We start from the raw sequence: 26466 nt of genomic DNA on the forward strand, positions 1-26466 counted from the left end.
TTGAAACTGAACACAAATATAATTTCAGACTACTTGCATCACATAAGAATATGGAGAAATAAGAAATTAACTTTCATTGAATATAATGCATTTAATTGCATAATGGTGCTGACACTTTGCAATAGTTCAATTTGGCTATAAAGTTTTGTTGATGATTTTCCTTTGTACTCAGTGTCTGAGGCTTCTTGCTTAAATATCCAACAATAATCAGCCAGCATTGATGGATTCCAGTTGCCCTGATACCATTTTTCCATGTCCGTAACGTCCTGGTGAAGCCTTTCACCACGCTCATTACAGACAGTGCCAAGATTTCCAGAGAAGAAGTCTAAATGGGAATGCAGAAAATGAATCTTTAGTGTCATGTTGTACCTCATGGTTTTGTATGCTTGAAGCATGTAGTTTGGTGCTCTGTAGTTGCCAAGAAAATTTTCAACAACATCCTTGAATGTCTTCCATGCCATTTTCTCCAGATCCACTAGAAGTTCTTCAAATTGCCTGTCATTGATTACCTGTTTGCTTTGTGGACCAACAAAAATCCCTTCCTTAATCTTGGCATCAGTTATTCTGTCTTGAATTATGAATTGAAATAACAAATACAGGTGATTTTTTTAAAGAGGTGCATTAATAGGGAAATTTCGTGGTGATTTCCATGATCTGCGGTCCACAATTCATAAGATATAACCAGAAGTATTTAGAAAGCAAAACCTTTGTTGTCCAGTGGTATTTACTGTACATGGAATTACATACGTCCTAAGCTCTTGAAAACTGATTAAAGTGTATAGCACATGCAGCCCCATAACAGCAAGGGAGGGTGAAGTTGACACATCCTCAGACTAATGATGCACCCAAGATTAGGCTGCCAGTGGTGATTAGCAAAAGGACAACATAGCTACCCATTATTGGATCTGTTGGGAGTCTCCATATTAATGTTGAGCTTAAGTGATATTCTGTTCTTAAATTGAATGAACTCACTTAAGCTTCAAAGTGGTAGGAATTGAACGAGATAATGACATTGAGAACCCAAAATGATGGAACATGTCACGCAGTGAAGCGGCACGGTAACATAGCAGTTAGTGTCACGCCAGCGATCGAGCTTCAGTTCTCACCGTTGACTGTGGGGAGTTGTACACTCTCCCTGCAACCGTGTGGGTTTCCTCTGGGTGCTCTGGTATTCTACTACATTTCAAAGGCGTACGGGTTGGTGTGGAAACCTGGTGACATGCTGGCTGTGTCGGTCAAGTGGAAACACTTGAGGGCTGCCCCCCCCCCCGGCACATCCTCGGACTGTGTTGATCATTGAGGCAAACAACACACTTCACTGTAGGTTTTGTCGTTTTAACGTACATATGACACATAAAGATAATCCTTAAATGAACAGGCTACGATTAGCAAATGACATGCTGTGAAATCTTACTGAGCAAAGCAACATAAGAAATGTCACGTTTAAAGATGTTGTGTGAGAATCTGAATCTGTTGAGGCTACTGAAGTATAAGCACGATGAGACAATTATGAGTATGTGGACTCATTAAGGAACTTAGCCCCGTAGTGCCACTTGAGATTTTGTTGTGTATGGGTTTACATGGAGACAGGGTAATGAATGCATTCAGCCACAGTTGAGTATACACAGCTTTTCAGGTGAACTTGTACATAAAATGATGGAATTGGTATCCAAGGATACTAGAGAGTGTTGTCACCATTGAGTGACTGGTATAACAAGTACACAGAAAAGAGTAGCAAGCTACAGAACAGAGTCTGAAGTATACAGGCGGGACCAGTTCAGCCAGTAGCGACTGTTATAATGGATATTACCTACGACGCTATTGTCCATCTGGAATAGAAAAGTGTTGTTATCAAAGGATCACGTTTCAGCAACCTGCAGATCCAAGTCTAATGCCAGCACGCTAAAGAATTTAAGTGGTAATATGAAAGAAAGATCAGTCTGGAAGTACATTCAATAAGGAACTGGAACTGTATTTATGCCAGAGGCAGTAGTGGGTGAAAAAAAAGAGATTTTCAAATCAAGATTTTGATTTAGAAGTATTACATTGACATGTTAATTGATACTTCACCAGTGTTAATACACCCTAGTAAATTTAGCCAGATCCATTGATGGAAAGTACCCATTATATTGGAACCTGTTGTGTTTTGTAACTCCAAAACATATACCTAACTGGAAGAAAAACAAGGGAGTCCATAAAGTGAGTCTAACTCCGTGTTTACAAAGGTATGACGTGGCAGCATATGCAATTCACGCTATTTTTACATATAACCTTAATAAACTATTTAAAGCAACAAAAATGCTTAATCAAACAATACATTTGCAATAATACTCAAATATTACTGGAATATTAAATATGTAACACTCCTCCTTGCTTAGCTATAAACTCAATATCGACTACAACTCAAATTAATGACTTAATGTATTGTTCTAAAAATCACACATATATACATGCACAGTGTACTATATGATCCACTACTACATACATATCTACAGCATAGTAAATCTTAAATTGTCCCATAAAGATCTAAAGATGAAATCAATGTGGAAGATTTCTTACTCTTGTGGGATAAAGACTTCCTTGATGGGGGGCTGGGTGTCTGTCTGCTTGGCTGTTCTGGGGCCTCCTCTGTGGTTGTAGGAGTTGACTCTGTGACTGCAGGAAGTGGTTCTGACAGCTCCAGCCACCTTTTATCTGGACCTGTTTGCAACTGGAAGAGTGCATGGCCAGCTTCCCTGATGATGTGAATCATAATGTGTGAATGCCTGACATCATCACTTCATTGGCCTTTTGGGAAGCCACCTCACACTGCCTTATCCATTGCCATCTTCCTGATCTGCAGTAATGCATTCAAAGGGCGCAGCAGAGTAGCCAGATTAGGCAGGAACCTGTTATTGTAGTTGATAAGTCCTAAAAAGGACTGCAACTGTGACATGTCCTTTTGCCCTTGGAGCATCCACTGCTTAAATTTGCTCAGCACACTTGAGCAATTGTTGAATAATGGTGCGACCACAGTAAGTGATGCTTGGTTTAAAGAATTTATACTTGTCGTGTCATGCTCTGAGCCCATAATCTTCTAATCTTTTTAACACTAACTTGAGGTTTTGGAGTTGTTCACTGTAATCCTTACCAGTAACAATGATGTCATCCAGGTGGCACTGAGTGCCTGGGCAGTGTTGCATCACCTGGTGGTCCATAGCTTTCTGCCAGACTGCAGGGGCAGATGCTACTCCAAAAATAAGCCTATTATAATGATAGAACGCTTTGTGAATGGTTGTGGCTGAGAAACACCATGGATTCTTCTTCCACCTCCATCTGCAGGTAGGCCACATTTAAGTCCAGTTTGCTGAAGTGTTTCCTCCAGAAAGGTTGCGAAGATATCCTCTATCCTGGACAGAGAGTATTGATCAGCCTGGAAGAAGGGCACCTTCGGGGTGCGGCCTAGTGTGGCCCTGTGGATGCAATTCTGACCGGTGTCACGAACTGAGCCACAACATTGAGACAATGAGTGCGGCTGTTGGAGGCCTCGGCCCTCGGGCAATCGCTCTCGCTCTCTCTGTCTCTCGATGGTGATTGAGAGTTTGCTGCTGGTTCTTGAGTCGGAGGGAACTCAACATAAAAGAGCACTACAGACTGTAACATTGAAACAGCAACTGGTTGTCTCCCCTCACGCTGTAGAAGGAGTGATACTTCTCTCTCCCTCGTTAGTGAGAGTGAGAGAGAGAGAGAGAGCCCGAGGGAGGTTGAACTGTTGGGATGAACTGTAGATAGACTGTAGACCATGGTCTCTCTTTGGGGCTCTGCTGTTGCTTGCATGGTGGGTGGTGGGAATGCTGATGCCGCTTACACATGGAAGGGGGCTTTGGGGTTCTCACATTTTTCTGTCATTCATTTTCTGGGGGTTTCCTTCTGTTTTGAGGATATCTGTAGAGAATAAGGTTTTCAGGCTGTATACATTCATTGACATTAAATGGTACCATTGAACTGGCTTGATGGTGGCCTTAAAATCACCACAGATCCTGACAGATCCATTCTTCTTCTCTAATATGGCCACTGGCATTGCCCATAGGTTCCACCTCAACCGTGGAAAGAATTTGTTTAGCCCCCATGTGACGTAGCTCACTGGTTACTTTATCACTGATGATATAAGGAACCAGATGGACTTCGTAAAACTTGGGTGTGACACTTCCATTTAACACTATTTTACCCTTGATATTTTTGAGTTTTCCAATGCCATCCTTGAACATTGATGTGGCATCATCCAGTACCTTTCTTAATTCACTTTCAGCTGACTCTGTTACAGCGGATGCGGCATGCAAATGGTGGGTGGGTCGCCAATCTAGCTGTGGTTGCCTCAGCCAAGCACATCCCCGCAGTGCTGGCCCTCCTGTTTTCACTACATACAAGCCCAATGTGGCTTGTTGGTTGTTGTATTTCACTGTTGTGAATGTCATCACACCAGAATTATCTTTTCTCCAATATAACCTCTTAGTTGGCTTCAGTTCAGTACCTTTGAAATGTTTATCACCTGCCACCTTGTACATCTTCCGCCACTCCCCACACCTTCTTGCTCTGATCTCTCATCCTGATGAAAAGTCTCGGCCCAAAACATCGACTGCTTATTCATTTTCACAGATGCTGCCTGACCTGCTGAGCTCCTCTAACATTTTGTGCTTTGTGATTTCCAACATCGGCTGATTTTCCTGTGTTTGAAATGCCTTTCAAACTCATTTTGTGGAGCAACTGAAACAGCCAAGCCAGTGTCCAATTCCATTTTAATTAATTTTCTGTTCACTTCTGGGGCAAGCCATATTGCTTGTCTATTGTTAGTTTTCACATTGTCAATCTTAAGGCTACTCAGTCCTCTGCCACTCTCATTATTATCAGATTTTTCGTCAATAGCATGCTGATTAGTGCTCTTTTTGAAACTGCAACTTGACTTTTTTTTTCTTCCCTGAGCCGTCTATTTATCTTTGACTGCCTGACATACTATTTTAATGTGTCCTACTTTGTTACGTTTTCTGTAAGCTTTGCCTTCAAATCTGCATTAGTTTCTGTTTAGGCACTGCAAGTTTGTTCATGCTCACTTTCATCCCAGAATGCAACTCAACAGTGACTCTGTCTGCTGTTTCCATTGATACAGCTATTTCAAAGATTCAAAGTACAGTTATTCAAAGTACACTTATTATCGAAGTATGTATGCACTATACACCCCTGAGATTCGTCCTCCCCAGGCTTTCCTAAAACAAAGAAAACTATGGAACCCATGCAAAGGAAAACATCGGATTCCCTTCTTGACCTCCAGGCCTCACCCTCTGCTTGAACTCTCGTTCAACCCCCTTGGAAACAGCAAAGCACCAGATCACTCGATCGGCCCGAAAACACACACCCAAAGTGTAGATCACAGGCTCCAACAGTAGCAGAACCACACATAAAAGGAAAACAAAAGTGGAAGTATTAAAAGCAGTAGTTTTGTGAACTGTCGAAGGGATGTCGCCCTTGATCACATTGTTTATCATCATCTTCTTCAAAAGATTGCTGCAATTCTTCTTCTAACTGTAAGTTGTGCTTTGGTTAGGAGCCGTTTTTAAATGATTTCTTATAAAATTCTACAAACTAAATGATCTCTCAGTGCATCATCAAGCCCATCACTGAACTAACTAACTAATGCTCAGACAACTTCTTCAATTCAGCCATGTACGCTCAGATGGACTCACCTTCCTTTTGATTTTCAAAGGTACAAAAGTTGATTTTATTATCAATGTATGCAGAAGACAATTCTGAGATTTGTCTTCTCCAGATAGTCATAAAATATAGAAAAACCATATAAGCAGTTGAAAGAAAGAGATCAATCCCCTTGCATGAAAAGAGGAAGGAAAAAATTCTTGCAAACTCCAAACACCCCAACCCCACCCTCACACAAAACTAACAGATCACCAAAGGCCCCACCCCACCGGTCCACAGCAAGAAAGAATGGGCGAGAACATGAGAAAAAGGTCGAACTGGAAGAGGCCGATATGAACTACAGCTGTTTAAATTACAACCAATTCACAAATCTCAGAATTTCGATACCATTTTAGAGGGCAGTGACTTGAACGAGTGACCCCTCCGACAGCAGTGACTCAAACCAGTGGCCTCTCTGAGGGAAACGATCCATTCTGTTCTGCAATCAACAATCATTTTGGTTCTAAATTCTCCTGCATTATTTTCATGATATTAGCAAAGCTCATTTTGGCTGGTTTGGTTGGAGCAGTTAAACTTCTAAGCAAATGTTAAGCTTTTCCACCCAATGCTTCAAGAAGACTGGTACCTTGTTTCACATTGACTATTAAGTTTGCTTTAAAATACTATTCAATTCGCTTAGTATACAGGTGGCCCCCGTTTTTTGAACGTTCGCTTTACGACAGCTCGCTGTTACAAAAGACCTACATTAGTACCTGTCCTCGCTAACCGAAGAGAATTTTTGCTTTTACAAAAAAAAGACGCCCGCTTTATACGTGTGTTTACCCCAAGAAAGACTACCATGACCGTGAATCCTTGTGCGGGCAGTTGCGTGCGCATGTGTGTACGTGCATAGGTGTGTACGTGCCATTTTTTTCCCTTCAAATCGATTTTGGCTCGCTGTCTTCCCGATTCTGATAAGTGAAACTACACCGTAATACAATATTTCTACTTTATATAGGCTGTATATTTAGCATATCATTCCTGATTTTACTATATGTTCGCGTTATTTTAAGTTTTATGTGTTATTTGGTATGATTTGGTAGGTTATTTTTTGGGTCTGGGAACACTCAAAAATTTTCCCCATATAAATTAATGATAATTGCTTCTTCGCTTTATGACATTTCGGCTTACATACGGTTTCATCGGAACGCTCTACCTTCAGATAGCAGGGGAAACCTGTATAACAACCAGTTATTTTAAGAGCAAACACGAGGAAATCTGCAGATGCTGGAAATTCAAACAACACACACAAAATGCTGGTGGAACACAGCAGGCCAGGCAGCATTAAAAACTCAATCGTGTCTTCCCTCCCGAAGAACACATGCTGCGATATATTTTTTAACTGAATTCTCTCACTGTGCTTCAACAGGTAGGAGGCCATCTTGGGTTAGTTTTAAATCTTACACTTCACCACTTTTAAGTTTTGTGATGCCAAAGCATAAGACTAATTGGAAGAATAATAAAGGAACTGGAATGTGAGTCTGACTTCGTTTTTACTTTAAGCAAGGCACACACATGATGTGGTATCGTCATGACTTATGCAATTTACATATAACCTGCAATGAATTATTTAAAAGAACAGGAATACTTAATCAAAAATATATTTTAAATATTACTCATATATTACTGCAATATTAAAAGCAAAACAGAAATCTCATCAGGATGAGGTTCTGCAGATGTTATATGAACATCACTGCAGAAACCTGCGAAAGTTGTTCACAATAATGGAGAAGGGCAGGTTAAAGGTTTGTACTGCTGCCATGGAAAAAAAAAACAAAGTTCACAACATAAGCCAGGTATAATACCCACACTGTTTAAAAAGTAGTGTTCCACAGGGGTCAGTACTGGGTCTGTTTCTTTTCACGTCAATGGTTTGAATAACGGAATTGATGGCTTTGTGGTCAAGTTTGCAGGCGACACAAGAAAGGTGAAGGTGCAGGTAGTGCTGAGGAAGCAGGGAGTCTGCAGAAGGATGTGGACAGATGGGGAGAATGGGTAAAGAAGTGGCAGATGGAATATAGTGTAGGGAAATGTACGATCATACACTTTGGTAGAAGGAATACGTGCATAGATTTTTCTCTAAATGGGAAGCAAATTCAAAAATCAGAGCTCCAAAGGGACTTGGGAGTCCTTGTGCAGGATTCCCTGAAGGTTAACTTGCGGGTTGAGTCAGTGGTGAAGAAGGCAAATGTAATGTTCCATTCATTTTGAGAGGACTAGAAGATAAGAGCAAGGATGTGATGCTGAGGCTTTATATGACATTGGTCAGACTGTACTTGAAGTATTGTGAGCTGCCCCAGGCACCTTATCTAAGAAAGGATGTACTGACACAGGCGAAGGTACAGAGGAGGTTCATGGGAATGATAGGTTTAGTGTATGAGGAGTGTTTGATTGCTTCGGGGCTGTACTCACTGGAGATTAGAAGAATGAGAAGGGACTTGATTGAAACCCATTGGAAGGCCGAGACAGAATGGTTGTGGAATGGATGTTTCCTATTGTGGGGAGTCTAGGGTCAGAGGGCACAGCTTCAGAGTTGAGGGATGTCCCTTTAGGGCAGAGATGTTAAGGAATTTATTTAGCCAGATTGTGGTGAATCTGTAGAATTCATTGCCAAAAACAGTTGTGGAGGCCAAGTATATTTAAAGCAGAGTTTGATAAGTTCTCGGTTAGTCACGGAATCAAGGGTGACAGGAAGAGGGCAGGAAAATAGCATTAAGAACGATAATAAATCAGCCATTATGGGATGGCAGAGAAGACTCAAAAGGCCAAGTGACCTTATTCTGCTCCACTGTCTTCTGGTCTTATGAGTTTAGGGTAAAAGGTGAAATGTTTATGGGGAATATGAGTGGGAACTTCTTCGCTCACAGGGAGGTGAGAGCATGGCACGAGCTGCCAGTGGAAGTGGTGGATGTGGGTTTAATTTCAACATTTAAGGGAAGTTTGGGTAAGTACCTGGATGGGAGTCGTATGGAGGGCTATGGTCCAGGTGCAGAATAATAGTTTGGCACGGAGTAGACGGGCCTGTTTCTGTGTTGTGGAACTCTATAACTCTCTGAAACTTTGAATCAAGAAACACGGGATGGTGATGTTGAGGCTTTGGTCAGGACACAATTTAGATGGGTGGTTGCACTCACTGGATGGCGGAACAACACAATACTCCCGTCCTGCCATTTGCTTCTTGTGGTCTTTGGCCAATGTTGCAGCATGTCCTGGTATAACACACTTGACTTCCTGGGGGCACCTACAGAAACCATTCATTTGCTTTTTGTAGAATGTGGTGGTTGCTGAGATGAACATTGTACTGACTGCCTCTCTACCCCCCAATTCCCAATGGGTGCCTCCCCACCGTGCCTACCTGTCGCTCCCAAACCCACTGCTGAAACCAGCACCTTCGATAATGAGTCACTGTAAAACCAGAGCCTCTCTTTTAGCTGTTGATGTCCGAAGGTGGCATCGGAAACTGTATTCCCCTACCCCAGTGCCTTAAACTAATATGTAGTTGTGTCTTGCAAGTTGCCCTTCTAATGGCTCAGAAACAAGTCATCACCAGATACTCAAGTCACAACAAAACTAATGCTATTGCACAGCAAAACAATGCGACTATAGTGGGCAGAACTTTGACTGGTGACAGAAGTGTGTACGGGAGGGAGATTTATCAGCGAGATGAATGGTGTCACAGTGACAACCTTGAACTCAAGACCAAAGATTGGTCTGTGATTGTGGATTTCAGGAAGGGTCAGATGAGGACACATACACCACCAGTCCTCATAGAGGGATCAAAAATGGAAAGAGTAAGCAATTTCATATTCCTGGGTTTCTGATGCACCATCAATAACTCTTGGAGATGTGAGTTGAGATAGGCTTTTATTAGCTGGAAGAAAGCACCGTCAGCAGCAAGAGCCCACCACACAACATCCTGGAGACTGAGGGAGGAGCAGTGCCTCCAACCGCCTTTATACAGGGGTCTGTGGGAGGAGCCACAGGAGCAGTCTGCAGGGGGCGTGTCCAGACAGGTATATGTAGTTCACCACATTCACCCCCCCTTTGTTTTAAAAGAGAGTCCCCATGTGGCGAAGTTTCTTACAAGTATATTTACAGGTTAAGTCTATCAGGTGGTCGAATCTGTCGCTGCGATCTACGTAGCACTGGCTGTGATTGTACAGGTGCCGGAGGTGGTGATTGCACCGGAGACGGTGGTTGTGCTGGTTCCGGCCTGACTGGAGGTGTCAGCCCACCAGGCATCAGTGATCCCTCATACGTGTGCGAGGCGCCCGATATATGCGTGTGCGAGGCGCCCGGTATGGGAGTGTCGTGAGGAGTCTGTGTAGGGCTCGGTGTGCGCGGTGTCAGGTGGGTACAGGGTTCATAGTTACCATGGAGTGTTTGGGGTAGTGGTCTGCTGCTCCTGCGGGCGCCAGGTCGCGGACGGAGACCGTGTCCTCCCACCCATCAGGTAAGACCATGTAGGCATACTGGGGGTTCGCATGTAGTAGGTGAACCCTCTCGACCAGCGGGGAGTATTTATTGCTCCGCACATGTTTCCGGAGCAGCACTAGCCCTGGGGACGTCAGCCAAGCCGGTAGGGTGGTCCCAGTGGCAGATTTCCTGGGAAAAGAAAATAGGCGCTCATGAGGGGTGGCATTGGTGGACGTACATAACAGAGAGCGGATAGAGTGGAGTGCCTCGGGGAGGACCTCCTGCCATCAAGAGACCGGCAACCCCTTTGACTTAAGGGCTAAAAGTGTGGTCTTCCACACTGTGGCATTCTCCCTCTCCACCTGTCCATTTCCCCGGGGATTATAACTCGTGGTCCGACTAGTAGCAATGCCCCTAGCCAGCAGGTACCGGCGCAGCTCGTCACTCATAAAGGAGGACCCCCTATCACTGTGGATATAGCAGGGATATCCGAACAGAGTGAAGAGCTGGCGCAGGGCTTTTATGACGGACGTGGCAGGGGATGGCAAAGGGGAACCACGAGTACTCGTTGATAATGTTGAGAAAGTAGACATTGCCGTCGGTGGAGGGAAGGGGGCCCTTAATGTTAACACTCAGTGCAGACTTGGCAGTCCCTGGTCATCATCCTAATGTCCTCAAGGGAGTAAGGCAGGTTCCGGGCTTTTACGAAATGGTAAAATCAGGTGACCCCCGGGTGGCAAAGATCTGCATGGAGGGCGTATAGCTGGTCAAGCCGTGCGCTGGCACACGCTCCCTGGGATAGGGCATCAGGGGGCTCATTGAGCCTTCCAGGCCAGTACAGGATATTATAGTTGTAGGTGGAGAGTTTTATTCTCCACTGCAAAATTTTATCATTTTAAATTTTGCCCCGCTGTTGGTTGCTGAACATGAACGCAACTGAGCGCTGGTCGGTCAGCAAGGTGAATCTTTTGCCGGCGAGATAGTACCTCCAGTGCCTAATAGCTTCCACTATGGCCTGGGCTTCTTTCTCCACCGCGGAGTGCCGAATTTCAGGGCCTAGAAGGGTACGAGAGAAAAATGCCACTGGTCTACCTTCCTGATTGAGGGTAGTGGCAAGCGCGAAATCGGAGGCATCACTCTCTACTTGGAAGGGAATGGTCTCGTCCACTGCATGCATCGATGCTTTGGCAATGTCCCCTTTAATGTGACTGAAGGCCGCGCGGGCCTCGGCTGAGAGGGGAAAAGTGGTGGACTTGACCAGGGGGTGGGCCTTGTCTGCATAATGGGGGACCCATTGGGTGTAATAGGAAAAGAAGCCCAGGCACCATCTGAGGGCTCTGAGGGTGGTGGGAAGAGGGAGTTCTAACAGGGGGCGCATACGGTCGGGGTCAGAGCCAATGTCCCCGTTCTCCACGACATACCCAAGGATAGCAAGTCGGGTGGTTCCGAACACACACTTGTCCCTGTTATAAGTAAGGTTCAGAGCTTTGGCCACTTGGAAAAATCGTTGGAGGTTGGTGTTGTGATCCGGCCAGTCGTGACCACAGATGGTGATGTTATCCAGATATGGAAATGTGGCCTTCAGTTGGCACTGGTCCACCATCCGGTCCATTTCTCTCTGGAAGACAGAGACACCATTCGTGACACCAAAGGGGACGTGCAGGAAGTGATAGAGCCTGCCGCCCGCCTCGAAGGCGGTGTAGGAGCAGTCCTCCGGGCGGATGGGGAGCTGGTGATAAGCGGATTTCAGATCTATGGTCGAGTACACCTTGTACTGAGCTATCTGGTTGACTATATCCGCGATGCGGGGTAGGGGGTACGTGTCAAGCTGCGTGAACCTATTGATGGTCTGGCTATAGTCCATGACCATCCTATTTTTCTGCCCGGTCCGAACAACAACCACCTGGGCCTTCCAAGGACTTGTGCTTGGCTCAATGATCCCTTCCCTGAGCAGCTGCTGCACCTCTGACTGAATGAAGGCCCTGTCCCCCGCGCTGTACCTCCTGCTTTTAGTTGCCACAGGTTTACAGTCGGGGGTCAGGTTGGTGAACAGCGGTGGGGGAGGGATCGTGAGGGTGGAGAGGCTGCAAGTGGTGTCAGTAGCGCAGCTGTCGGCATGGTGCTGGGCGGGATGTGCGGGTCGGTGTGTGTGTGTGGTCAGTAGCGGGGTATATGATGAAGTCCCACCAAACTGAGGATTCCTGACAGTGAGTGGTGGGAGGGGCCCGTTATATGCCATAGTCACACTTTCGAGATGGCTCTGGAAGTCCAGCCCCAATAGCACAGGCGCGCACATTTGAGGCATGACCAGTAGCGCAAAGTCCCGATATTCTGTGCCCTGCACCACCAATGTCGCTACACAACCCCTCCGGATGTCTGTGGAATGCGACCCAGAAGCCAAGGTGACCCTCTGGCTTACCGGCCGTGTCACAAGTCCGCAGCATTGCACCGTGTCCGGGTGAATAAAACTCTCAGTGCTGCCCGTGTCAAACAGGCAGCTAGTCCTGTGCCCCTCCACCAGGATGTCCATCATTGACCTTGCAAGTTGGTGTGGGGCGCTTTGGTCGAGGGTTATGGAGGCCAGAGTTGAATCGCTGTCTTGGTGCCCGGTAAACACCCGTGGGTTGGAGGCGGGGCGAGGTGGCGCCGACAAAGATGGCCGCCCCCATGCCTCACACGAGGCGGGCATGCTCGTGGTTTAGACTTATAGACCTTGGTGAAATGGCCCTTCTTTCCGCAGCTGGAACAGGTCGCTTCTCGGGCCGGGCAGCGTTTTCGGGGGTGCTTTTCGAGTCCGCAGAAGTAACACTGGGCAGACTTGCGACTGGCAGCAGCTGTGGTCGGTTTCGGGCAGTGCACGGACTCACGACTGGCAGCGGCTGAGGTCAATTCGCCGGCGGGTGGCGGGGTCTGCAGCATCCACGGAACCGGCGGGAGATCGCGCGGCTGGACAGCGTCAGCATTGTGCAGAGCAGCCTCCAGCGTGTCGGCCAGCTCGATCGCCGAGCAAAAGGTAAGATCAGCGTTTTCCAGCAGCCGCTGGCGCACGTACACTGACCTGATCCCCGTAACGTACCAGGAGCTCCGCATGCTGTTCCGCCGTCAGTCCCCTGCAGTCGCAGGCCCGCACGAGTGTCCGTAGGGCCCGGACAAACTCAGCGCTTGACTCTCCGGCCCGCTGCTGCCGTGTCGCTAAGCAATGTCTTGCGTAGACGGTGTTCACCGGCTGCAGGTATTGTCTTTTGAGGGCGTCCAGTGCCCCTTGGTAGGTCGGCAGGTTCCTGATAAGGGAGTAAACCTTCGGACTGACTCTGGAGAGGAGGATTTTGTGCATGATAGCAGGCTCAGTCACGGGAATCTCTTCCAGGTACGATTGGAAGCATGCAAGCCAGAGTTCAAAGGCAATAGCTGTTTCTGGGGCTTGAGGATCAATGTCCAATTTTTCCGGACATAAAATACTTTCCATGTTTTAAAATTTCCAGCTAATAAAATTGATGCACCATCAATAACTCTCTGAGACGTGAGTCAAGGTAGGCTTTTATTAGCTGGAAGAAAGTACCGTCAGCAGCAAGAGCCTACCACACAACATCCTGGAGACTGAGGGAGGAGCAGTGCCTCCAATCACCTTTATACAGGGGTCTGTGGGAGGAGCCACAGGAGCAGTCAGCGGGGGGGCGGGGGGGGGGGGGTGTCCAGACAGGTATATGTAGTTCACCACAGTTTCAATATCTCTGAAGATCTATTCTGGTCCCAACTTATCGATGTGGCTACAAAGAAGGCACGACAGTGGCTATATTTCTTTAGGAGTCTGAGGAGATTTGGTATACCCCCAATAACATTTGCAAATTTCTACAGATGTACAATGTACTGGCTGAATCAGCATCTGGTATGGGGAGGACTGGTGCTACTGTACGGGATTGAAATGAGTTGCAGAAAGTTATAAAATTAGTCAGCTCCATTACGGTAGCCTCAGTAGTAACCAAGACATCTTCAACGAGTCAGCTCAAAAAGTCGGCTTGCATCATTAAGGACCCCCATCACCTAAGATATGTCTTGTTCTCATCAGGAAGCAGGTACAAAAACCTGAAGGTGCACACTCAACAATTCAGGAACAGCTTCTTCCCCTCTGCAATCCAATTTCTGAATGCATGTCGAACCCGTGAACACTACCTCACTTCTTTTTTTTAAATTTCTATTTTCTCAGTACTTATTTAATTATTTGATATATATACTTACTGTAATTCAGTTTTTTTCTATCATGTATTGCAATGTTCTGCTGCTGCAAAGACAACAGATTTCACAACCTATGCCGGTGATATTAAACCTGATTCTCATTCTGATTCTGACTATTCTCTCCACTGGTAGTGTCTCAATAAGTTTTCCCACCTTCTTATTCTGCTTCCCCCTTGCTTTCCAGTCTTGATGAAGGGTCTTGGCCCAAAATGTCAACTATTCATTCACCTCCATAGATGCTGCCTGATCTGCTGAGTTCCTCCATAATTTTGTATGTGTTGCTCTGGGTCGCCAGCATCTGCAGAAACTACTGTGTTTGATATTTACGACATGATCATAATTTGAAATCATTTAACAGATTTCTTTAATCTCCGGAGATTAAGTAAAATAAGGGAATGTTTCCAAATATAATCAAATTAATTAAGAACAATAAGCTGCCATTTTGAGGATGAGCATGGATGCCCCTCTACAAATCAGGTCCAGCTATTTAGGTTTCCAATGTGTCAAAACCTTACCAGACTGCTTCAAAAATTCTGTAGGTTTCCTTAGGCAACTGTAAATATTTTTGTCTTCAGTCAAGTACTTCCCAGAGTTCAAAGCTCCTGTTCTATTTTAATTTATTAAGATCTCATCACCTTCCCTTAAATTTGATGCAGCTGTCTCCATAACTTGCCAACACTCATCTAAAATAGTAACACCTCTGGACAAATCACCTCATTGCATAAAGTTGTTTTCAACATTGCAAAACTTTTGTTTATTCCAACAGATAGATTGCTTCACAGCAAATGCAAATTCTATAAGAATATTTATGAATGGAGAAAGGCCAAGAATAATTATAAATAATTACCTTCTGACACAGGCTATTTCTGAACTCTACATTTAATAATTAATCATTCCAATGTTTTACACTCACTTCATCTGTCCTGTATTTTATATCATTCAGCTACAAGACACAACTATTCTGGAAAATTAAGGTATTAACATTTGCTGGCTGTTTGCATCTGGATTAAATAAATATATTTAATATTACAGAAATCTGATGCTACTTTGTCACCTAGGTAATTGCTTCTATTTCATAATAATTAGGGCAGCATGGTAGCGTAGTGGTTAGCACAACACTCTACAGTACAGGCAACCTGGGTTCAATTCTCGCTGCTGCCTGGAAGGAGATTGATTGCTGCTTGTGATTGTGTGTGTTTCCTCTGGGTGCTCCAGTTCAAAGACGTACCGGCTGGTAGGTTAATAGGTCATTTTAAATTGTCCCATGAGTAGGGTAGGATTAAAATCGGGGGATTGTTGGGTTGAAGGGCTGCAAGGGCCTATTCCATGCTGTATCTCAATAATAATAAAACAATTAGAGACTGATTCTGGAGTAAATGTGTATGAAACTTTATCAATCTCAAAGCTGGCGTGCAAGGTATAGGAAGCATTTTAAAGTTACCAACAGAGTTAAAAGAGCATTATTATTGCAGAACAGTCCCAAGTGCAGTGGTTTTAACGAAGTACAATGCAGCAATATAATTGGTAAAAATATTGTTATATACTTCTGGGATTAAGTGCAGCCATTTTCTGCTTTACTGGAACTTCCCTGTTACAGAACCAGTATAACGCAAGATAAGATGTGACCCTGAAGGATATCTGGAGGAACCACAGCAACGCAGAAAGACAGCACAGCTGACAAGGGTAATGAATGCCTTGACTCACACCTGGGGTTTGTTATTTTTAGCTAATAAAGTTAATTAAAAATTTCAGCCTGTAAATGTACTAGAGTTGGAGGCAGGGCAGTAGAGATTCACAAATTCCTGGTATGAGTGCGGTTGCTCTTTGAGGACAGTGAGTGACACTTGTGGAGTTTAGAAGAATTAGAGGTGATCTTACTGAGATACACAAGATTCTGAGTGAGACAGACATGTTGGGTGCACCAAAGCCATTTCCTCTAGCAGGGAATCTAGAACTTGACGACAAAGGATAAGATGTCAGCCACAAGACATGGTAGGGGAAATTGCAGAGTGCAGTTAATCATTGCAGCTCACTATCCAAGAGGGCACTGGACAGAACTCCTGAACAGCAAGAGAATAAGAATATGGCAAGTGGACAGGAGAAAGGATGAGGCAAATGTCAGCCAAAATGATGTTGAAGCAGATTGGAGTGGGTATGTGGCCGACTCTTGCTTCTGCTTATAATCTGCTTTAAATTTGGGGTCACTGAAGGGTCACTGAGTGGGACCGAGACGAGTAGAATCCCAATCCCTCAGGAGTATGGGTTATAGACTTTGGAACTATTGTTTAGTTCTGCATAAAACGGTAAAATTGATTTAGAAAAAAAAAGTGAAGCTATTTTACCTCAATAATGCTGGAGACAAGTTCAGAAACTGTAAAACAGAAGACATTTCCAAACGGGCTATTTCTCCTCCTAAAAATCTTGGTGTCTTGATATTGTTTAATTTGCCACATTAGATACTGCTCAACACATCGTGAAAGACTTGCGGCATTTCATTATTCGATCATTAAAATGCATAAGTACAATCTATTATGCCAAAATCAGACATATTATCCCTGGTGTGTCTGTATTTCCTCAGTTTCATTGAGTTAGCATTGTTACCCCAACATCTCACTTAACCTCTCTTTCCAGGCCCCTCCAGCACCTGTCCACAAAGCTAAACCACTTCGCAATCCTATACCGATTTCAACTCTGAAACAGTGAAAACTTCAGCATCCCTAAAATAGGTCGCTTTGATGGCATGGATTGTGAAAATATTTTAAAACAATTCTAGTCTAATTTAACTTGAAGCCAAACACATGATTTTAAATGTGCTAGAACAGGAATAGATTATAGTAATCCAATTTTGGGAAACTGCTAGAAAAAGCTGTAGAACCCATTGCCACACTGTGGTTCATCTATCTAGAGTCACCAAGGCTTAAGATGCCCTTTCAGCAGTTGGTGAGGACTGCAACGAGTTTCTCCCAACATACCTTGACGTCAGGAGCTTCAACGTCTCTGCTTTTCCCTCCAGGTTTACTGAAAACTTTTACCCTCACCACCATTCTTATACTCATCCTCAGCCAGGATCAAACCCAATCAGTTTCAATTGAGAATCCTGACCTCCGGGCACAATGATTAATCCAGCTGCAGGCTCCTGGCCTGCCCAGAGTTGTGGCCTCTCAACAATCCCCTCTCAAGTGAGAGGCAAGCCTACCTGTGTGGTCCTAATTAATACTGGGCTGAGCATTCAGTCCATGATGACAGATGAGAAAAACTCATTTAACTCAACAGCCGCTCTTATTGTGAAAGGCACAAAAACAGACCAGGTGCTATGACCTGGGAAGGGAGCCGGCTCAGTCACGTACAGACAGGGGAGGTGATTATTACACACCCCGGTTACAGTCAGGGTAATGCACAAACACACAGGCGAATAACTGTATAACCCAAGCTAAAATGTAACAGTAAATGAACTTGAACATCCCACCATAATCCCGCAAACGCATTTTCAAACAAAATCAATAAATAACGCTGGCCACTAGGAATGCTGGGGCGGGCTGTTGACCATGACCCCCCTCCCCCCACACCTGGAGAGCTACACCTCCCTATCTGAGAGATCAGTAATGTGGCAAATGAACTTATCCCCTCTGGTTCAAGAGCCTGATGGTTGAGGGGTAATAATTGCTCTTGAACCTGGTGGTGTGAGTCCTGAGACTCCTGTACCTTCTCCTTGAAAGCAGCGGCAGGAAGGGAGCATGATCTGGGCGGTGGGGGGGGGGGGGGTCCTGGATGATGGCTGCTGCTTTCCTGCGACAATGCTCCATACAGATGTGCTCAGTAGTGGTGGTGGTGGGGCTTTACCCGTGATCGAGTAGGCCATACCCACTACTTTTTGTAGGATTTTCCACTTAAGGGAATTAGTGTTTCCATACTTGGCTTTCATGCAACCAGTCAATATACTCTCCACCACAGATCTATAGAAGTTTCTCAGAGTTTTAGATGCCATTTTAAACTTATGGACTGTTATGTAGCTGTTCAGTCTACTTAAGAACCAGTTGCAGTGCCTCTCTCTCCTTCACCCTCACCTAACAGGCCAATTAGGAACACAAAAGCAAGAGACAGTTCTTCTACGAGAATCTTACTGATAGCTCAAAAGGTCAGTATGGTTAGTCCAGCAAATATTAAGGCAACCATTTATATAAAATCTTGAAAATAAAATCTAACAAGTTTTGGAGGTTGTGCTAGATCTGGCACATGCACAGACTCAATCTGTTAAACAAAATAGCTGTTTAGGGCTGTTAATCTGTCATTCATTTACTGTATCTAATCCAGAATTAACAACTGCAATTTACTACATGCCAATCTGAGGCACTGATCTGAATTGCTAACTTGCTACCAACACACACACAGCTACTGCCGATTTTCGTAGGACAAGCTCGCTTTGCAACTTTCACATTTAACGTCATTCTTACATTCGTATCAATATTTAACATTAAACAGCAATGTACTCGTGACCTTGATTACTAATTTGCATTAATTACTGATAATTTAATGCTAACCTGTTATTTTTGTCTTCTTTCTTTAATGATATCATTCTCTCATTAGCATTCTAGTTAGAGATTGGTTGTATAAATGTGAATATAAAATTAATCACTGCAAAATAAAAAATAAATTCCACCATTGTTGGGTTCATAATCCCAAAATCATTCTTTGAATTTCTATTATTGTTTCTGATAAACATATGAGGTATGAATTTCAGTTTACCTTTATCCTGGTATCTCATTATCACATAGCTCCCAGTTACATAACGTGATTCACTGGGCTCCATTTCAGCCAATCTAGCGATCATATCCTGAATACTGTCACAGCTATCAATCAAAACCATCAAACTAAATCCCCAAACTACACTTCCTAAATTCTTTCCTCACTATTATCAACAACTATATCCTTTTTTTCCCTCTACAATTAATGGTTGGCTCTCAAATCCACGAAGACGTATCCCGCAGCACGTATTTTGGTTGTGAGAGGAAGCTAGATAGACAAAACAGACCAGCAATGTCAGAAGAAACATCCATGTTTTACATAGGGGAGCCACAAGGTCAAGATTGAACAGTAGATCACCAGAGATACGAGGCAGCACCTCAACAAGCTGCATCACTGTGTCAACACCAAAATTCTCCACGTAGACGCTTTCTCTTGTCTTGACATTTAAATGGCTGGAGCTGCCTTTATCTGTGCACCAATTCTGCCTGTTTGTCCGTCCATCGCCTTTGTTTGTCCTTTGTTCTTTCACCAGCAAAACAGTGAAAGATTAAATCATCATGTTTAGTCTCTGCAGTATATTCCATAACTGGTCAGTCACCAGCTCCGACTAAACAGATTACTGAAGTTCACTAGTCTCATGATCCCAAGCTGAGTTTCTGTTTTACATGTAAACAACAAAATGCTGGAGAAACTCCAGGGATCAGGAAACAACTGTGGAGAGAGAAGCAGAGTTAATATTTCAGGTAGCTGACCCTTTGATCTGAAACGTGAACACTTTCACTTCATAGATAGCAACACACTCACAAGATGCTGGAGGAACTCAGCAGGCCAGGAAGCATCTATGGAAAGGAGTAAAAAAAAGTAAACCCTTCAGTCCTGATGAAGGGTCTCGGCCCAAACATTTCCTCTATTCCACAGATGCTGCCTGGCCTGCTGAGTTCCTCCAGAATTCTGTGTGTGATTTCCAGAATCTGCAGATTTCCTCATGTTTGTGTTTCTCTGCATGGATGTTGACTGACCTGCTGTGATCTTTGGCATTTTTAAAGTTACAGATTACTATTCAATTTCTCATTTTGTGCTTCTCCATCACAATGACTCACTACTTTTGCTCCACCAACCACTGCCCTATTGCTATTGAATATCCCACCATATTGATCCAGTTATGAAGAAGGGACTCCAGCAGCTATGCTTCATTAGAAATTGAGATTTGTCATGTCATCAAAGGTGAATTTCTACAGATGTACTAGGGGGACCATTCCGACTGGCTGCATCACCATCTGCTATGGAGACACCAATCTGGAGAGGCTTCAGAGATTTGTAGACTCAACCAGTTCCATCACGGGCCCAAACCTTTCCACCATTGAGGAATCTTCAAAGGGTGGTGCCTCAAGAAAGGGCATCTATCACTAAGGACCCTCGCCATCTGGGACATGCCCTTTTCTCATTGCTACCAGGAGGGAGGAGGTACAGGAGCCTGAAGACCCACACTCAACATTTCAAAAACAGCTTCTTCCCTCTTGCCATCAGATTTCTTAATGGACAATAAACACTAAGTCACTACACTTTTTGCACTACTTATTTAACTTTATATATTATATATATTTGTTACTGTAATTTAGTTGTATTATTTATTGCTGCATAACAACAAATTTTACTACATATGCCAGTGATATTAATCCTAATCCTGATTCTGATTCTGATGTGCTTGTCCTGTACTACTGCCACAAAACAACAATTATCAGTTAATCGCATGAAAAGCCCTCCCCATCACTGAGCATATTTACCAAGGAACATATTGGCATCCATCATCAAAGGCCTTCACCATCCAAGCCATGCTCTCTTCTCACCGCTGCCTTGGGAAGGAGGTACAGGTGACTTAAGTCCCACACCACCAGGTTCAGGAATAGTTAATAACTTTCAACCATCAGACTGCTGAACCATCATGGATAATTTCACTCACCTCCACAACGAAGTGATTCCAGAACCTACTGATTCACTTTCAAGGGCTCTGCAACTCATGTTCTCAATATTTATTATTTTTTGTATTTGCTCAGTTTGGCTTCCTTTGCACATCGGTTGTTTGTCTTTGTGTGTAGTTTTTCATTGACTCTACTGTGTTTCTTTGTATCTACAGTGAATAGCCACTAGAAAATGTATCTCTGGATAGTATATGGTGTTATATACTTTGAACTTTGAATATCATGACAAGTGTCAGCGACAATAAACCTGATTCTGATTCTGATCTTCTCATTCAGAACATCATCACTTCCAATTTTATTATTCCAGCATTTTGCTCAGAACTAAGTTTAATATCAATGGCATATGTCATAAACTTTGTTGTTTTGTAGCATATATACATGTGTATATGTATACATATTTTGTACATGTATATAATAAAAGTTATAAATAAGAAATATATACAGAGAATTCATTTAATTGCGTTATCAGTTAATCGAGGCAGCCAATCATTTGGGACAAATCTTAAGGAACAAAAGCTAATCAAAAAGAATAGAAGGGATTCCCTTCATTTATTTGGGACACTATGCTGCTTAATTCAGACACTATTCCATGCTTAGAACAAACAATTTTTAAATAGCACCATTTGCATGATTTTTGTCACTGCTAGTTGGCAAGCAATAGGCAATAATATAATTCAGAACTATTTTCCTCTCTGTGGTTTCAAACATTCAGGTCTGGAGATGCCAGAAATGGCTGGGAGTGAAAATGAAATGATTTCACTACTTCAACAAGTTAGGCACTATGAAGAATTTGTAGGTATGGCTGGGAGTGAAAATGAAACAATTTCACTACTTCAACAAATTAGGAGCAACGAAGAATTTGAATGTTACAATCTTGAACATATTCATCTTGAATGTTACAATCAAAATGAATATTTGGAGGATGCAATAATTGATAGAATTGTATGAAGACAGTCAATTATCTGCACAAGGTGTCTACAATGATTTTGTTCATTTATAGTCAACTGAAAGAACAGGGCAGTGTACACTGGACGAATTCCTCTGTCAATAACTATGAGGAACTAATACACAGTTTTATAATACTGTAGTGGTATTGGTGGTGTTCTAATTTGTTCTGAATTTTATTTAAATACATAATTTATTACTCAGTTAAACAGTAACTTAACTTTTTTATATCTTTTTAACTCTTTCCCTGAAACTTCGGCAAATTGGGGCAGCTGCTTAATTGAGACAAAGTGTACTGGTGACAATGTTTCCCAGGTAACTGGAATCACTGAATTAAAAAATAATAAATGAAATAAGAAGTGCAAAAAGAGAATAAAAACATAGTGAGGTAGTGTGAATGGTCTCTCTGTGTACTCAGAAATCTGAAATTCCTGACTGACTTTCTACTTCCTTTATCCAGCTGCTGCCTATTCACCATCTCATATAAGACCAACACAAAAAATGCATGTTGATAATGAGTATGGAAAGTTTTATAGAGACATAATTGTTATTTTTACAAAGCTTTAAGGTGCTTGTTTCTATTCCATAATACTAAAACATTATTGTCTGGTAAGCTGTGAATTCATACTTGGACCACATGCACTGCACCCCAAGGATCAGAAAGAAGGAGCTGAAGACACTGTGGAAACTTTAGATTGGCTGACTGGCAACAAGCAAAGAGTGGGAATAAAGGGAGTCTTTTCAGGGAGAAAGTTCAGAAAATAGATAAGTAAATGCACTTGGGAGTTCTCATGCAGAATTACTAAAGGCTAAATTTTAGGTTGAGTCAGTGGTATGGAAGGCAAATAAAATGTTGGCATCCGATCTTCTATCCATGCTTGTATCTTTCCTGTAATACATGGAATCTTATCTTGTTTAGTACCCTCATGTGTGACACCTGAAAATCCAAGTAAACAACATCCAGTGAATTCCTTAAAGAAGCCATGCTGACTCTAGCCTATTTTATCATGTGTCCCCAAGTACCCTGAAACCTCATCCTTAATAATCGACTCCAACATTTTCACAACCACTGGTCTATAATTTCCTGTCTTTTGCTTCCATCCCTTCTTAAAGAGTGATGTGACATTTGCAATTTTCCATTTCTTCTGGAATCCTTCTAGATTCTCGTGATTCTTGAAAGAGCACTACAGCAACCACAGTCTCTTTAGGGTGTAGTCCATCTGGTCCAGGTGGCTTATCTACCTTCAGTCCTTTCAGCTTCCCAAGCACCTTATTCTTAGTAATAGCAACTACACTTACCCTGCCCCCCAACACTCTTGAATTTCTGGCATACTGTTGGTGTCTTCCACGTTGAAAACTGATGCAACAGATCAATTTGATCATTTTAGGATGACTGCTTCCTAGGAGTTCCTTTACCTGAAGCTCCCTAATCAAATCTGATTCATTACACAACTTTTTCCCAGTGGGATCAACCACAAGCTGCTCTAAAAAGCCAACAGGACTGATGAACTGTCTCGGCTCAAAAAGTTGACTCTTTATTCCTTTCCACAGATGCTGGCTGACCTGATAACTTCCTCCAGAATGTTATGTGGGTTACTCCCGATCTCCAGCATCTGCATAATCCCTTGCGTTTGAAATTTTCAGCCTTGTTTCCCATCCTTCCTGAGTGCTGCTCCTCCCTCTCTCTTGATACTCCTCCAGCTTCATTCAGCTCTGTAGAACATACATTGCCCTGAATCTGGGCATTTAATCATCTCTGAATTCAAAATTATTCAACTGTTGGCATGTTTGGGTACTGAGCTTTCTAACATGGCAGATGACACTATAGAAGTCAAAGAGTTCTTTTTGAGTCAGTTAAACTTCCAACCCACATACTTTGTTCAGCTTCTTGTCATAAACGGGAGCCAGTCTTCAGTTCTTAATGTAAATGGCAAGCATTAATCAGACTAAAGGTTAAAAGGACAGCTTTGCAAACACTGACTATATAACATGGACTGCTGGCCCACAGCATGAAGATCACAGCTCAAGAGATGCAGTGTAAGACAATGGCTTATATTAATTGGCCTGTTTTGAACCAGATGACACTGGCTAAGTTATTTAATTCAAGGAATCTTGCAGGCCAGATGGATACTACCACTTAGCAAATAAACTAACTGATTCATTGATAGTTGGAAGGTTTGTATAAGCAGAGCTTCACAGCATTAATTGTAGTTATCTGGGAACTCTTGTCTCCCAAAACTTTTATATCATTTGTGTAAAAAGTTATATGAAAAAAAAACACGTGTGAAGTCACCCAATTTGCAAAAAATACATATATGTTAGAGTAGTCAGGCTTGTGAGAAACGATCAAGAAACAATAAGGAGAATGACAGAAAGGTGGGATAACTAGAGTCTGTTCTTCTGTCTTTGACTTTTGTGATGGACAACTTCACCCTCTGTAACTTGGTATGTTTTTCAGCTTATGGGAATTGTACCTGTGCGTTTTGGAAATCCTTTGTCTTTTAAATATCATTTGTAATTTGGAAGTCTTTTAAAGACAGAAAAGCTATGTTCTTTAAATGTGTTTTAAGAATTTTGCCTGGATTTAAATGTATGTCACTAAAAATAAATGAACTGTGATTAAACTACTTTGGTGTCTGGAAGCATCTCTTTCTTGTTGGTTGGGGAGGGGGACCCATCACTCAAATAGTGTGTTTTGGCAGCTGAACTCACCATGGAGGATAAACAGAAGAGTGAAATAGCTCTTGAAGAGTAGTTGGTTACAGTATAACCTCCCTTTAGTGAGGGTACCCATAGATATCTATATCAGACAGGGCTTAAGGTCTTTGTTTAGGTTTAGAACTTTGCAATCAGCAAACTCAATACCATCACAGAGCAATAATTTTATTAACGCCACAAGTGACTGTGTTTACCTTGTACAACACAAATGGTTACTTGTATAAACCAAGAGGACTTTACAGAAGTGTTTTGTGATAAATGCAACGTTTTATAACAATATGACTGCTCCATCAATTTAAGGAAGAAGCAGCATTAATGTAAGATGACACCTAATGGACTGTTTAAATTTCAGAGCCAAGGTAATCACTAGAAGAATTGCAGAGCAAGGCATTTGTACAGTGGAGAGCATAATGCCTGGTTGCATCGCTGCCTGGTGTTGAAGTTCCAATGTGCAAGATTGAAAGAGGCTGCAGAGTGTTGTGGACTCAAGACACCTCCACTGAGGACATCTTCAAATGGTGGTGTCTCAAGAAGGTGATATCCATCATTAAGGACCTTAGCGTCCGGGACATGCCCTCTTCTCATCGCTACCATCGGAGACTGGCTGCAGGAGCCTGAAAACCTGCACTGATTATTTTAAGAACACCGAGTCTGAGTCTTCAAGCTCCTGTACCCTTCCATCAGCAGATTTCTGAATGGCCGGTGAACTCATGAACACTAACTCACTATTCAGCTTTCACAATATTGATTGTACATTATTGTTTTTAATGTCTTGCACTATACTGCTGCCACAAAAAAATCTAATATCCTGACATGTTAGTGATAATAAACTTGATTCTGATTCCGAGGCAGCTCACCACCACCTTCTCCAGGAGTGGGCGAGTGTTGGTGAGGTCCAGATCTTACAAAGAGTAAATAAACTGAATAGGTTGTTGGGCACTTTTGGTTGGTCCAAGGTTGTGGAATGCATAATAATGCACAAATCTGTTTTTAAAAGAAATGGCAGTAATCAGTTTCCTTCGCTATACGTCAGGCTGTTAAGAAACAAATTTACTGTTTAATGTGGAATTAGAGGGACAGCTGCAGCCAATACCCCAGTAAGCATCAAATAGTAAGTCCACTGTTGGCTCTTGTACTTCTAAACAGATTGCAAACCATGCATCTTATGTTTGATTTCACTTCAGATGCCCATATTAGATAACAGAACTGAGATCATCTGTATTTCCTGCTACTTTGGACACTTTCCAGTTGGCTTATCACTCAAATTGGTCCCCTGACAATGCCACAGTCTCTGCTTTCCACTCTGTCCTGTCCAACCTGGAAAATGGTAGCACATTAGCCAGGATATTGTTTATTGTCTTCATCTCAGCAGTCAATATGATCTTCCCTCGGAATCTGGTTGGTAAACTGTCCTCATTGGGTCTCAACACCTCTCCCTCTAACTGGATCCTGAACATCTTGACAGAAAGGCAACAGTCGGTCCCTGTTGGCAGAAATATCTCTAAGCGCCATCACGCGGAGCACTGGTGCGCCCCAGGGCAGTTTGCCTAAGCCCACAGCTGTTCAGACTGCTGATGCATGACTGTTTAGCTAGATCCAGTTCAAAAGCTATCATCAAGTTCGCTGTTGACACAACAGTGCTTGGCCTCACCAACAACGCCTTCAGAAGATGACAAGCAGATGGTAGAATGGTGTGAGCACAACTACT

At 43.1% G+C, this 26466-nt stretch overlaps 1 protein-coding gene across 3 annotated transcripts in view; it reads right to left on the minus strand.

Moving 5' to 3' along the window:
* pkia (cAMP-dependent protein kinase inhibitor alpha) overlaps nt 1-26466 on the minus strand; it is a 116194-nt gene that overhangs the window by 19176 nt on the left and 70552 nt on the right. Inside the window, exons 4-6 of one of the 3 annotated variants that reach the window (XM_073040081.1) lie at nt 11562-11758; nt 10098-10329; nt 1991-3924 (exon numbers count right to left, since the gene is read on the minus strand). The exons of 1 other annotated variant lie outside the window; for it this stretch is intronic. In XM_073040081.1, coding sequence (XP_072896182.1) covers nt 3889-3924; nt 10098-10329; nt 11562-11752 — 459 coding nt within the window. In that variant the 5' untranslated portion in view covers nt 11753-11758 and the 3' untranslated portion in view covers nt 1991-3888. Of the gene's footprint in view, nt 1-1990; nt 3925-10097; nt 10330-11561; nt 11759-26466 lie in introns of those variants that run through there. One more of the 3 variants, XM_073040090.1, reaches the window with a different exon arrangement.

This window comes from Hemitrygon akajei, chromosome 1, assembly GCF_048418815.1.
Source record: "Hemitrygon akajei chromosome 1, sHemAka1.3, whole genome shotgun sequence".
Lineage (NCBI taxonomy): Eukaryota > Metazoa > Chordata > Chondrichthyes > Myliobatiformes > Dasyatidae > Hemitrygon > Hemitrygon akajei.